The 13,606-nt window shown below is 52.9% G+C and overlaps 6 protein-coding genes across 6 annotated transcripts; 2 read left to right on the plus strand and 4 right to left on the minus strand.

Moving 5' to 3' along the window:
• Positions 1-817: 817 nt before the first annotated feature.
• Positions 818-2,356, plus strand: BD324DRAFT_683723 (hypothetical protein; the record flags this gene model as incomplete). The annotated part of the gene is made up of 7 exons (XM_022019199.1): positions 818-1,101; positions 1,141-1,261; positions 1,307-1,354; positions 1,404-1,410; positions 1,459-1,632; positions 1,684-1,715; positions 1,766-2,356. The coding sequence occupies 7 exons, from the start codon at positions 818-820 to the stop codon at positions 2,240-2,242; spliced, it is 1,143 nt and encodes a 380-aa protein (XP_021868583.1). The 3' UTR covers positions 2,243-2,356.
• Position 2,357: 1 nt separating this feature from the next.
• BD324DRAFT_637465 (putative phospho protein phosphatase) lies at positions 2,358-4,638 on the minus strand. Its single transcript, XM_022017012.1, has 12 exons — positions 4,452-4,638; positions 4,301-4,411; positions 4,127-4,261; positions 3,895-4,088; positions 3,544-3,859; positions 3,501-3,508; positions 3,391-3,463; positions 3,336-3,351; positions 3,202-3,299; positions 3,071-3,160; positions 2,770-3,032; positions 2,358-2,729 (listed from the first exon to the last, which is right to left on the minus strand). Exons 1-12 carry the CDS (start codon positions 4,597-4,599, stop codon positions 2,436-2,438), a joined length of 1,746 nt encoding a protein of 581 aa, XP_021868584.1. The 5' UTR covers positions 4,600-4,638; the 3' UTR covers positions 2,358-2,435.
• Positions 4,639-4,646: 8 nt separating this feature from the next.
• BD324DRAFT_637472 (hypothetical protein) lies at positions 4,647-6,103 on the minus strand. Its single transcript, XM_022017013.1, has 6 exons — positions 5,872-6,103; positions 5,731-5,831; positions 5,632-5,695; positions 5,170-5,597; positions 5,059-5,127; positions 4,647-5,022 (listed from the first exon to the last, which is right to left on the minus strand). Exons 1-6 carry the CDS (start codon positions 6,041-6,043, stop codon positions 4,762-4,764), a joined length of 1,095 nt encoding a protein of 364 aa, XP_021868585.1. The 5' UTR covers positions 6,044-6,103; the 3' UTR covers positions 4,647-4,761.
• A 1-nt stretch (position 6,104) lies between these two features.
• BD324DRAFT_637479 (hypothetical protein) lies at positions 6,105-8,255 on the minus strand. The gene is made up of 4 exons (XM_022017014.1): positions 8,009-8,255; positions 7,523-7,974; positions 7,160-7,487; positions 6,105-7,122 (listed from the first exon to the last, which is right to left on the minus strand). The coding sequence occupies exons 1-4, from the start codon at positions 8,151-8,153 to the stop codon at positions 6,140-6,142; spliced, it is 1,908 nt and encodes a 635-aa protein (XP_021868586.1). The 5' UTR covers positions 8,154-8,255; the 3' UTR covers positions 6,105-6,139.
• Positions 8,256-8,258: 3 nt separating this feature from the next.
• On the minus strand, positions 8,259-10,619 carry BD324DRAFT_637483 (Metallo-dependent phosphatase-like protein). The gene is made up of 9 exons (XM_022017015.1): positions 10,234-10,619; positions 10,170-10,197; positions 9,987-10,131; positions 9,560-9,951; positions 9,284-9,526; positions 9,135-9,248; positions 8,971-9,097; positions 8,530-8,931; positions 8,259-8,494 (listed from the first exon to the last, which is right to left on the minus strand). Exons 1-9 carry the CDS (start codon positions 10,465-10,467, stop codon positions 8,299-8,301), a joined length of 1,881 nt encoding a protein of 626 aa, XP_021868587.1. The 5' UTR covers positions 10,468-10,619; the 3' UTR covers positions 8,259-8,298.
• A 399-nt stretch (positions 10,620-11,018) lies between these two features.
• BD324DRAFT_583761 (dihydroxy-acid/6-phosphogluconate dehydratase) lies at positions 11,019-13,139 on the plus strand (the record flags this gene model as incomplete). Its single annotated transcript, XM_022013637.1, has 7 exons — positions 11,019-11,196; positions 11,233-11,280; positions 11,318-11,600; positions 11,634-11,710; positions 11,745-11,865; positions 11,904-12,307; positions 12,349-13,139. The coding sequence occupies 7 exons, from the start codon at positions 11,019-11,021 to the stop codon at positions 13,137-13,139; spliced, it is 1,902 nt and encodes a 633-aa protein (XP_021868588.1).
• Positions 13,140-13,606: the final 467 nt, after the last annotated feature.

The raw sequence follows: 13,606 nt of genomic DNA on the forward strand, positions 1-13,606 counted from the left end.
ATCGCGGATCTCCATTTTCACACTTTGAGATCGCCTTCATATGCCCGGCAGTCCAGTGAACAGAACAGGCACCAATGACATAGACCATGTGCTCATTCGGCTGACATAGTGGGTTGCGGTGGATGGTGGAAAGAGCACAATCCGTTTCGTTTACAAACAACAAACACTAGTGCCCCAGCTTCGTATTGAGTAACACAGATACCACAATGTTCGTACCTGTCAGATCTATCCGATGGACTAGGAGTTGAGACCTGGTGCCTTTGTGATGCGCCTCTGACTTGACTGGCTTCGACTCGCTCGAGGTCATATGCCTGGACGATCTTCCATGGGGTGTATGCCGGAGGACGACGACGACGACGGTTGTTTATGTTTTCGGTCTGCCACACCCAATCTACCCGTTTATGTTTGTAAACAAAGAAAAAAAATGAAAAATGCGGTGTGTGTGTGCGCGTGGGGGGGTTGCCATGTTCAATTGTACCGCAACAGCTTCTGCCGCCCTGCTCTACTATAGCTATTTCCGTCTGACGATGGCGCCTCTCGCACAGGATCATACTGACTACTCGCAACCTAACGGACAGACTCTGTTCTGCTCTGCCCTCCCTCCTCCCTAGATCTCAAAAACAGAAAATTTTCCCATAGTGAAATGTGGACCAACCAGCCATAATGAGAGACTTCGAGCTGACCCCAGAGGGATGAGACATAAAGCTGCTTTGCTGTGTCATCATCACACAGACTTCTTTCCTTTTCCTTGTAATCTACACATAAAAGGGACCCTCAAGTGTCAACCGGTCATTCTAACAACATTCCATCCACCAAGATGCGATCCATGGCGAAGCTTCCCCTTGCGCTCACTCTCCTTGCTCTGCCATTAGCGAGTGCTCAATACACCGCCACATACACCGTTGGCGACCTCCCAAATACATCTCAGCAAGGTCAAAGCGGTACCAACAACTGTGGAACGACCGACTCTCAGACCTCAGAGTGTCAGAATGTTTTCCTCAACTCTGTCAATGACTTTTGTCTATGGGGACCTCCCTCTAATCACAGTGATGAAGGCAACGGAAGCGCAGATATCGGCAACGTCGAGCAGGTCGTCGTCAGGTGAGCATAGCCCAAGAGGAACCATCGCTTAAGTCATAGTTACTGCTTGAAAGATGGCTACGGAACGCGATTGATCCCCGATGGAACCATCTCATCGGCCCACTTCGTCAAGGTCGTCAGTGAGAATGTGTCGTATGTCCAGGTCTCCGGAACTGGTGATGTAAGCAGATGACAGCAGCATTTTGGGTGCTGACATGTGCGATAGATGACCAAGATCCTCATTCCGGAGGGCGATTGGGGTGGAGAGCTCGATGTGAGTTTTCTCAAGTCCTCTCATTAAATAATAGCTAACTTGCCCTTAGCCTCACTGTCAGTACATCCTGCATCCCACCTTTAGAGCCTGCTAACGTGACCCAGCCTGGACCGGTCTTGGTAACCCCCAAGGAGGTTTGGTGTTCACCAACGCTTTCACCGGCCAATACGAACAAACCCACGAGTGGACTTCCTTCATGTCATATGTCGACTTCTGTTTCAGAGCTTGCCAAGATGGACCCAATGCACCCGGTTACTGCGAACATATTTACGACACCTGTGAGTTCATTCCCGGCACATATTGGTGTAGACGCTGATATATTGCAACAGTGGGCTGTTCCTTCACAATCCCAGGAAGCGAGGCAAGTTGATTTGTCTCGTTTCCAGTTTGTCCCGCTGACCAACCCCCCAGGGACCAGGATTTGATGACTGTCTCGGTGACCCGGGTGCCCAACCTGGAGTCTACGGCGGTACCACATTCACCCAAGGCGCTCCTTCCACCCCGGCCGCTCATCCTGACATCGCGACTTCTCAGTGCACGACTTACTCATCCGTTGGAGGTGGCAGCGTTGACCTCGCCAGCGGAAGCCCGACGTCTTCTAGCAGTACGACCAGCGCAAGTGCCGCTAGCACAACTTCCAGTACCTCGTCTGCCAGTATGAGCATGTCGACCAGCAGCGCTGCATCATCGCGATCTTCTGGCTCAAGTGCAATGGCTACAGCTACGACCAGCCGAGCTTCTACAAACTCTGGCTCGTCAAACGCTTCGGGATCATCCTCCAGTGCTTCGGCTTCGGCCTCCCACTCTGGCGCCGCCGATCGAAACATGGTCACCGGAGGATCAGCCTTGGTCGCCGGAGTCGCGGCTGTTATGGCAATGATCCTGTAGACCCTCTCTCCTTCGATTTTGAACTCAGTCGTCGGGCTCGACTATCATAGCCTTATAATCCATCTCATTCGGACATTTGTGACCTCCGTGGACATTTCATGCATTTCTCTGGGTACACAGGCAGTTGTTGATCGGTGGCATAATCATATACAATCAAGATGCGAGAGGATAGAGTCTCAAAGATACGCTTAGATCACATACCCATCATGCCGAACATGTTTGAGTAGGCCATTGGCTTGACGTCCGGATGCGGCACAGCATCAAAGGTATGAGGCGTGAGATCGCCAGAGTCGCTGATGGTGATCCATCCGCCTTGGTTGCCAGTCGAATCGCAGTAGTTGGGACAGCTGAAGACCGTCCAACATAATCCATTGTGTTCGCAGGCAACGCCATTCTGCCGAACCTCGTGGGAACGAATGACGGCAGTGACTGATGTGTCTTCACACCATTTGCGAGTGATATCTGGTCCAAAGCCGAGTCCAACGCCCTTGAAAACTTTAAGCATTTACACGACACGCACCACTCACTCTTTTCGAGGGACCCCGCCCTGGTTGTGGTTGAGGATCTGTCCAGAGCATCTCGCACATGAGCCCTGATTGACCAGGCTGTTGACCCAGCCGCTGAATCTTTTCGATCTCGTCCAAGCTGACTCCGTCCTTGCTACACGGTGGTCCCCCATGGACGATGAAGTACCTCTTAAGGCCGTTGGACAGAATCAGAGGGGATGGGACGTTCGGTCCAGTGGTAGATGTCGGGGTTTGAGAAGCCGTGACGAGCGTCGCGAGGGGAACTTATAGTCAGCACAGTCATCCCCTACCCAATTCTCACGAGATGTGAAGACTTCCGCAAAGAGTTTATAGGTCATCTCTCCCAATTTGTTCTTCGCCTCGCCCTCAAACCCGTAAACCTTGTTCATATCTGTGTGGTATCAGCGACGGCCCTGACGATCGACCTCTCACCGCTTGTCTCGTGATTGCCTCGATTTAGGAAGACTCGGTCAGGAAGCAGCCACTTGTAGGCGAAGAGGGTGAGAACGACCTCTATGGACCAGCTCCCGCTACCAGTCAGCCAAGCTTTTACTGCCACGACATACCGATCGACAAAGTCACCTAGACGCGTCAGCGACACGACAGGAAAGGTGGACTCACCATTGAAGACGATGTAGTGCGTATCGGAAGGTGGTCTGATCAGAGAAAGTAAGTTGTAGACATCATAAAATTGCTGCCGGTTAGTAGAAAGAAATCGGACATTATCTTACACCATGGGCTAGGCGTCAGCTTGCGCTTCTTAATGCAACTCACTATCGCCAACCACGTCGCAGGTGGCGCCTTTGGGTATCGTCACGTAGACCAGACTCTTCTCCTTAACCACCAAATCATACACGCCAAGGATGATCTCCCAAGCGACCCGTTTGGGGATCTTCCCACCCGACTTGAAGCTCTCGATCATGCCAGTAACAAAGGCTTCAGTCGGTTCGTAACGGCCGTTGGGATCGCTAGGGATGGTAGGGAGGGGCATGTCGGCGGACTTGGAGCTGGTGTCGAGGATGCACGAGCCCGAGGCTATGAGGGACAAGCACTTGGCCGTGATCGATTCTGCTTCTCCTGTAGAGATCGCCTGGTAGATCAGCGGAATGAATCATGGTAACCAACCTTCTCGAATTCTATTCTCCTCATGAGCTTGATAGTGGCCTGGAGCTGCTCTCTGATCGCTCGATTGCTCGGATCCAGCTCGAGAGCCTTTTTGAAATCGGGTACAGCATCGCTCGGTCTCAGAATGGCCAGTTGAGAGACACCACGTCGGTAGTAGGCTTTCGCGTATGAGGGGTTCAAATCGATGGCTCTGCCTAGCCAGATTAGTAGAGACTGCGAAGCGTTGACGTACTGGCATCCGCAATGGCCGCTCCGTGTTCCTCCATCTTCGCCTTTGACATGGCTCTATTGTTCCAAAATGTAGCATCTTTGGGATTCAATGCGATGGCTTCTGTGTACAGATCGATGGACAAAGTGAAATCCTTGCCTGATCACGTCAGTGAATGGATAAATGAAAGACCTTCACCTGCAAATGCCTTGTTCGCCCTGCCCTTGATTTCTAAGGCCATTTCGCGATCTTTATCAGTCACAATCTTTTCCATATCCACTTCTGGTTCCAGCTCCCCATCCATTCCCACTGCCGGTGTCAGTGCAACACCTCGGCCGATTCCACTCACGAGACAAGCCCGCCAAGTGCTGTGCTGACAAGACGGGACTAGGGAATGGGGTAATGTCATCCTCTGGAGCCCAAGAAGAGCTGGAAGAGGCCAGCGGTGATTCTACACCGGGAGAAGGTGATGATAAGCTGCCTGAAGAGTCGCTCATGGTGATTGAGATGGAGGACTATGGTCAGGGGATGAATTTACGAACGACGAAACCAATCAACCCAGCGACTTTTTGCTTTTTTTTTGGGTTCAGAGAATTTCCTTTTGTTTCAGATTGTTGTTTTTGAGAGGCACAGTGGCAATTTATTTAGCGATGATGACTTCATAATCTATCAATGACTGCTTGTGCAGCTCCCTCAGTGTCAAGCTCGCCTCCCAGATCTGCGGTGGTAGCGCCGTCTGCCAACGCCTTCTTGAAAGCACGCTCCAATCTGGCAGCAGCAGCCTTCTCGCCGAGATAATCTAACATCATGGCGGCACTCCAAATGGTCCCAATGGGATTGGCGATGCCCTTGCCCATGATGTCAAAGGCTGAACCATGGACAGGCTCAAACAGTGCAGGGGCCGAGTGGTCCGGAACGAGCTAGGCATCAGAGACATTCAGCCAGACACAGCTCACATTCGCAGAAGGAGCGATTCCTATCGAACCAGCCAGAGCGGCTGCGAGGTCGGAGAGGATGTCGCCGTGCTGGTCCTAATGAGCCCTAAATGAACGACGACTGCGCCTTACCAGGTTGGTACAGACAATAACGTCCAAGCTCGCAGGATTGCGCACCATCCTGACGGTCATGGCATCCACTAGCATCTTGTCCCACTTGACATCTGGGTAGTCTTTGGCCACACGATTGGCACACTCGTCCCAGAGCACCAGACCACTTCGCTGGGCGTTCGATTTGGTCACTAGGGTGAGCAATTTCCGCGGACGGCCAGAGGCCAGTTCGAACGCCCATCGAATCAGTCGCTCGCATCCGAAGCGCGTGAAGATCCCAACTTCGGTAGCTGTCTCTCCGACTGTCCCAATGTGCGATCGTCCCCCTTGCCCCGAATACTCTCCTTCGCTGTTTTCACGTACGATCACCCAATCCAAGTCAGACGGGGTCGCGGCAGTATTGACACAAGCTTTGACGCCCGGCAGAAGACAGACAGGACGACAATTTACTGCATAATCAGTTTGATCATGCAGCTCTCTCACCATACTGCTGGAAGATCTGCCTCATAGGGAGAAGAAGCTTCCACAATGAAATGTGATCCGGCACCTAGTATTAGATCTTGGCACTGAAAAGCGGCTCACATCTGGGTCTCCAACAGCACCGAACAAAATGCTGTCGTATGGTCTCAGCTCGTCTGGAAAGGTCTCTGGCGTGTACGATCCTGTCGACTTGTACCGTGCAGCTGAGGGTATGAGCGAAGGCATTCAATTCGACCGGCTCACATCCATAGTCAAAATGCGTCAAGTCAAGCGAGAAGTTCTCCAGAGCTGATAGCTTCTCCAGTACTCGAAGCGTTGCAGCGACTGTCTCGATGCCGATACCATCTCCAGGGATGACTGCAATCCTGTGAGTGCGGGTCATGTTGTTGATATGAACAGAGCGTGCGATGGCCATTGGGTTGATCTCTGAAAAGGGCGGGCCGAATTCGGCCGGACTGTGGCGGCTTTGAGCGGATGTGGCCTCTGGGTAGGATGCATCTGAATGTTCTATCTACGCATGCGTCTCCACACCAAATCGCTTGCTAATGACTACCCACTGAGCGACTATGAGTAGCTGTCTGAATGCCCAGACGGATTCTAATTCCCAAGTTTTCCGCTTCAGATCCTCCACTACGCTCCACCTGATGAAGCCTAGATGCTCTACTGATTCTCTCACCAGGAGCTCTTCGAGCTTGCGATAGATCGGTCCACCGACAGCATACTTTGTTGGCGCCGTGTATGCATGCTTGCGTCGCCTATACACTTCCTCGGTAACGAAAGGTTTCACAGCTTCTCGCAGAGCATACTTTTCGATGTATCCATCCTTGTCCTTTTTGATCTTCAGAGAAGGCGGGAGGTGATTGACAAACTCTGTCAAGTGGTGATCCAAGAACGGCGTGCGCGCCTCCAAGGAATGTGCCATCTCGACCCTGTCACCTAAGCAGCTCAGGAACTGATTGGCTAGATGCCCTTTGGTCCAGATGTACATGGCAGAGTGTATCGGATGCCAGCGAGTCATGCGAGACCTGGTCACCGGGTCGACGTTTTCCACGATGACGGAAACTGGTGAGGATTTTGGCGCTTGGGTGAAAAGACCTGCCCACGGTATAAACGCCGCCATGCAGGCTGGCGTAGTGAGACCAAGCGTCTTGAGATCCGGATCGTCAAATGCATCGACTGAACCACCGATACCAGCATAAGAATCCTTGATCGACTGTCGCAAATCGACCTCCTCGGGCTGGCCTCGCATAAAGTCTGGCAGGAACAAAGGGTACCCGGCAAAGTGCTCATCAGCGCCTTCACCCGTCAAGACGACTTTATAGCCGTGCTTTCCGGGGACGGCCGAAAGCGCATACTTTCCAATGTAGTTGAGGTCGTGATTGTGATGTTCGATATGATATGTCGCTTCTTCAAAATGATCCGCAAGAGTGGCCTCAGACATGTGAGCGCGGTGATAAGACACTCCAAGAAAGGCAGCCGTTCTCTCCGCAATTTCTGCCTTTAGCGATGGACTCTGTGCTGTCTGGCTCACCACTCTCATCAAAGTCCGTATCGTCGAATCCTATAGAAAAGCAGCGGACCTGTTCGGAGACAGAGCCCATACTGATCTTTTCCGTCTTGACTAGGTGGGCAGCGATGCCAGCAATCGCAGAGGAATCTATGCCTCCTGAAAGGTAGATCCCCACGGGGACGTCGGCTCGGAGTCGCAGGCGGATCGATTGTATGAGATGTGCCCGCAGGGACTGGATCAGGGCATCCTCATTCTCTACTGGCGACTGCTCCGTGGGATAATCCAAATCCCAGTACGGGCGGATTTCCGGTTCACCCCCTCGACAGATCATGTAATGTCCGGGACGAAGCTGCTAATAAGCCATGTTTCAGCTGGTCTATTCACCTTGTGTAATCCTTGAAAGATTGTCCGGGTATCCTGGCCCCAGCCACCGTCTTGCACGGAGTCGACGTCCCACTGTGGACGCCAACCTGCTCCTAGAAAGGCCTTCATTTCTGCAGCAAACCAGATTCGATCTTGTTCCCGACGCCAAAAGAGAGGTTTGATGCCATACCGATCACGACCAGCCATGAAAAGGTCTCGCCTACTGTCGTAAAGACAGAATGCAAATTCACCTCGTAGATGCGACAGGAAGCCGATACCATGTCGCTGATACAGAGCCAGAACTAATTCCGAATCGCTCTGGCTTTTGAAAGGGTAAGAAAGAGAGTCGCGCAATGAACCGTCATCATAGATCTCTCCATTCACTACAGCATGTATGAAACCATCCGGCGAGTGCAGTGGTTGAGAGCCCGCTGGAGATAAATCGTTGATCGACAATCGACAGTGACCGAGGCCTTTTATCAACGTCAAGGATTGCCGGTGACTCACCACAACGACCATTGTTGCTGATCCATATACCTGAAGCGTCCGGTCCTCGATGGGCAATCTTCTTCAGAGAAGCTTGCAACTGTGCTTCGATGTCTACCGATGAGGGGTCCTGCCCACAGGTGTAACTGGCAATAATTCCGCACATGTCGGATATCCAAGAGCACAGTCGGTCATCGACCACATTTTCAAAGCCGATTATCGGATCGCATGGATCACGTAAAAGTGAGACTCATGTTCCGGTCGCAACCCGCCACTCCATACCGTATGATACATGTATACAACCCATTGATCTATACTTGATCTTGACCGACACGCGGTGCAGCCCCGTTCCCGACGAGAATTTGATGATCGAGAGTCTCGCCTGACGTGAGACGCTTGTAGGTCTCCACCTTTTCACCATAATCCGACAATTGGTACATCCGAACGCGTCGGTCAAAGCCGAGCTGTCCGTAACCGGAATAGGATGACCCTCCGTCAAAGCACATCCTGAGATTCAGCAAATCTCAACGTCGCTCACTAACCATATACCTTCTGACCTCCGACAGCGGTCTGTGTTGTGACAATGTCCGTGACTCAAAACCTTGATTTCTGCAGTGGGAGTGCCATCTTCAGATTCTGCCTCATAAGTAGCTTTTATCGCATCATGAAAGAATCCCGAGTTCTGCTTGCTGTTGCCCTGACCGTCTAGCTGGTCCCCGACATCGAGCTCGTCCCCATCATACCCGCTGATATCGGCAGGACCATAGGCTTCCGGTAGAGGGATATGGAAGAACATCATCGCATTCGGCTTGGCCAGAGTGCGGATCTGACGGGTGTTTCGCCGGCGCCAAATTTTGCCCAAGTCTGATGCACCATCGGGTCTGAACGGGCGCTCGATGGGCTTGATGGCTTCTGACTGTGCCTTGTACCAATCAATCTGTGACCTTGAGTCACATGAGCTTTGCGTCAATTGTACGGCTCACTCTTTGATGTAGTCGTACTCGGGCTTTGTCCATGGCAGTACGCGATGTTGGTAATCGTGGGAGTCGAGGAAGTAGAGGGTGAAGAGGTGAACGTGAGATGGGTCACTAGAGTGAATTTTCACCAAGTCTAGCAGCTTCAGCCTCAAATGACCAAAGATGCTCACAGTTGCCCACTCCAGCAACATCCGCTGGACCTGCGCGCGCCAAGGAGTAAGGCATACTTTGCAGTGTACGCATTTGTTCTTCCCGGTCATCATCGACCTCGCTGTCGTGATTGCCTAATGTCAGGGATCTGCGTCGAGGGACAGCTTACCAAAGACTGCACACCAAGGTATCTGACGGTCGATGACAGGCTTGGCGAACTTGGCCAGGACAGAACGCGCATCGAAAGAAGTCCCTTGGCCATTGAGCTGATCGCCAGAAAAGACGACCAGGTCAGGCTTCTCCGCCTCCAAAGCCTCCGCCAACCAGGTCTCAGTGTCAATATCGCCGACACATGGCGTCTTGTCCGAGTCCCTGCATCCGCCAGATCCAACAGAATAATGGAGATCCGCGACTAAAGTCAGCGGGGAGCTGCGTTACCACTCACTCTGCATGATCTTGAATCGGCCATCACTACTGAATACTGGGCGCTTCGCTCTAGGTGGAGAGTATCCTCCTCGTCTCACCGCCAGATCAACACTCTCCCATCGTTTCGCCTTTGCTTCAGTCACCTTGCCGCCAACAACTCTGTGATATCCATAAAAGGGGTCGGCGTCGCCGTAGATGACATCTATCTCGGTGACGGGAGTGCCTTCAGAAGATTTGTACCACAAGTATACGGGTGGTAGACTCGGCCACGTGCCCGCATGCAGGTCTCCATCGGCTCGTGTCCAGCCTTCCAGAGAGCTATTGGCCTGGGAGGACCCCGACACAAGGCGAACGTCAGTGATGAGCGCCGTATCAAGGCGGCGGGTGCGTCGGTAGTACACGTTTAGATACCTAGCATCAGTATCGAGCCGAGCCTTTCTGCTCACCAGATCCCGGCCTGGGCATTCAGATCTTTTTTCACCATGACCCATTTGCCCTTGGTCTTGTCAAGCTCTGGCGTTGTCGCTGGCGCACAGGTGCTTGGGAAGAGTAGTGGCGGAAGATAACAACTCTTGACGGTGATCTCTGTGACTGCGAGTCTCAGCGTCAAACATGGTCGGCAGACGTACTTCCAGTCTCGTGAGACGCAAGAGGATCCTGTCGTCAATGCAAGGACATGGCTCCTTGGCTCACCCATACATCCAACGGTATGCTGAGACTAGTATCGGCGCTATCCTTTGAAGCTGCAATCACTTCCCATGCTTGCCAACCCAGTCGCTGCTTGGCCGCGGGAGATTTGAACCGAGACAAGAATGAGAGGGCTGATAGAAGGATCGAGAGCAACACGAGGACGAGCAGCATCGGAAGGCATGAGCGCAAGTATGTCCCTCGCGGTGGTCGGCGACGAGGGTCGTGGAGACGCGGCATGATAAAGGCGTTCCCGTCCGGGTCGATTATTGAATGATCTCACACTATGACCGATTCGACGGATTCCAAAAGACACTGAATGTTGTCTGCTGCATCAACACAAGCATGTTAGGGTTACCATGCGGGCGACGACCATCGAGGATGAAGAAGATGCATCATTGAACTGCGACCATATCATCTAACAGGCAGAGGAGAATTTTGCTTCCGCTCTCAAATGGCACCTATGCGCTTTTGGCTGGAGAGAGAAGGTCCTTATGGTCCATCCAAGACGTGCATGACAACGGCGCCAAAGATGAAGCTAAGACGACAAGGACACGCCGCAGAGGACAAGAACGGTAGTGCGGATCGATCATCACATCATGCGCTTTCAACATCAGTGTCACAAACAAGTTCAGAATCTCACGGACAGCTCCACGCTCTCACTGCCTTCAGACTGCAAGGCATCTGACCCCATCCCATTACAGCTTCGGATCAAGAATACTCCGATCGGCCCGATACCGAAAACCCACGCAGACAAAGACATGGTTTACTGTCCTGCTTCTGCATCCATCATGTCAGGACCTTGCGCAGATTGTACATGCGGACGTGCAGAGCGCCTGGATGCTGATCCCGTTCGACTCGGTCAGGCTCGGTCCTTTACTGCACCTGCGGAAGGTCCCTCAGCTGCAGAAGGCATTGAACCTGCAGTTCCCCTTCGCTCCAAAGCATGGTGGAATGACCCTGAAGATGGTGAGAGCCATGTGCGGCCCTGCTGACATATCGCAGACATGTGTGGCGCTTATGTTGAGAGGTACCTCAACGGTGGACTCACCAGTACGCCGTTTACCGTATACTCAGCTGACGACAAAAGTGGGAGAAATCACTTCCCGCAAAAAGCCCATCATTGGTATCGCTCAGACCGGCTCTGATCTGGCACCCTGCAACTCGCATCACGTCCAGCTTGCCAAGCGTGTGCGTGACGGGATCATTGCTGCAGGAGGCACCCCAATAGAATTTCCCTGTCATCCTATTCAAGAGACCAGCAAACGACCAACTGCCAGCTTGGATCGAAATTTGGCATACTTGTCTTTGGTAGAAGTGCTCTATGGCTACCCTCTGGACGGCGTGGTCCTTTTGACGGGATGCGACAAAACGTGAGGGCTAGTCTGACTCTTGCTGATGGTCAGAACCCCAGCTCTGCTCATGGCGGCCGCTACAGTCAATATCCCGGCCATAGCGATGAACGTTGGCCCCATGTTGAATGGTGAGCGACATCACTCAACTGTGCCAACTTTCAGGTTATCTAGGCCAGCGACTGGTAGGCTCCGGTACGGTGCTTTGGGATGCCAGAGCTGCCATGGCCGCGGGCAAGATCGATCAAGCGCAGATGATAAGGGAGGTTGCAACATCGGCTCCAAGGTTAGAAATGTGGTCAGGCCATCGCTCACACAAACTAGTCTTGGCCACTGCAATACCATGGGAACGGCGAGCACAATGAATGCCCTGGCAGAGGCATTGGGCATGGCACTGCCCGGTAGCGCATCTATCCCAGCTGTCTATCGTGAACGAGGGGCTTGTGCATACGAGACCGGCCGTCGTATCGTGGACTTAGTGTTGCACGACGTGAAGCCTTCTGATATCATGACACGGGAGGCTTTCGAGAATGCCATTGCGTGCTGTACCGCTATAGGAGGCTCGACAAATGCTCCTATCCATCTAAATGCCATTGCAAAGCATATTGGCGTGGAACTCACCTGTGCCGACTGGGAGAGAGTGGGGTATTCCCTGCCGCTCCTGGTGAACGTCCAACCTGCTGGAATATACCTGTGTGAAGAATACCACCGAGCTGGAGGTCTCCCAGGTGGGTATGAAACATGCGCAACGAGGCTGATCTCCCCTCAGCCGTCATTGCAGAGCTGCTCGAGGCGGAGCTGTTGCCTCATCCATCCGCATTGACGGTCTCTGGCAAATCTATCGGCGACAACTGTCGTGGCGACTTCCCGAATGATCCGCGCGTGATACGACCCGTCTCGCGGCCAGTCGTGACTCAAGCTGGCTTCCTGAATCTGACAGGGAATCTATTCGACAGCGCCATAATGAAGACGTCAGTCATCAGTCCGGCCTTTCACGAGCAGTACCTTTCCAATCCGGACGATCCGATGGCTTTCGAAGGTCCGATTGCCGTATTCGATGGGCCCGAGGACTACCATCATCGCATAGAGACCGACAAAAACATCGCAGCTGGCACCATTCTCATCATGCGGGGTGCGGGTCCATTGGGATACCCAGGAGCCGCCGAAGTGGTCAATATGATCCCGCCAGGTCGACTCATCAAGCAGGGCATAGAGCTCCCCTGCATTGGAGATGGGCGACAGTCTGGGACGTCAGGCAGTCCGTCCATCCTAAATGCCTCGCCTGAAGCAGCAGTTGGAGGAAATCTCGCATATCTCAAAGATGGGGACGTTGTTCGGATCGACTTGAATCTCCGCCGGGCAGAAGTCAGGCTCACTGCGGATGAGCTGCTTAAACGGCGAGATGAGATGGGCGCTTACAAGATGCCGGTCAATCAGACGCCATGGCAAGAGTTGTTCAGAAAGGACGTTGGGCAACTCTCCGAGGGCATGGTTTTGCAAAGCGCTGTCAAGTACCAAAAGCTCGCACAGACCCAGGGCATACCTCGTCGAAATCATTGAGATGTATCTGCTTGCAACGCTCGGATTTCACCCAAATTTCTGCGTTGACCGCAGGCTCGTTCGAAATACAAGACCGGCTGAAGGGCTGAGCCCCGCTAACCCCAGCGTCTGGCTACCTTACCACACAGTAAATAGGCATGGGCAGGAAAGCCGAGAAATCCGGGCCCTCGACATCAGCCAATCCCTTTTATTGACTTCACCCTATCTCAATCCGACCATGGCTTGCCGCCGACTGAAGTGAGGAGCGGTGTCAAATGGCAGACAATGCCATCACTCACCTAGTCAACCAAGAACCTGGTCTACTGCCACTCCAATCCTGGGCTTTCGCTCGTGTCTGGACTTGTCCACGGAACCAAACTTCGGATGACGATAGTAAGTTGGAAGGACTGCTCTGCTAACACCTGGATTGTATCTGCACTACTCATCTTCCAGCAACTGACGGGCCTGCCGCGTAACCGAGGGACCGG

Source organism: Kockovaella imperatae (genome assembly GCF_002102565.1).
Source record: "Kockovaella imperatae strain NRRL Y-17943 chromosome Unknown BD324scaffold_15, whole genome shotgun sequence".
Classification (NCBI taxonomy): domain Eukaryota; kingdom Fungi; phylum Basidiomycota; class Tremellomycetes; order Tremellales; family Cuniculitremaceae; genus Kockovaella; species Kockovaella imperatae.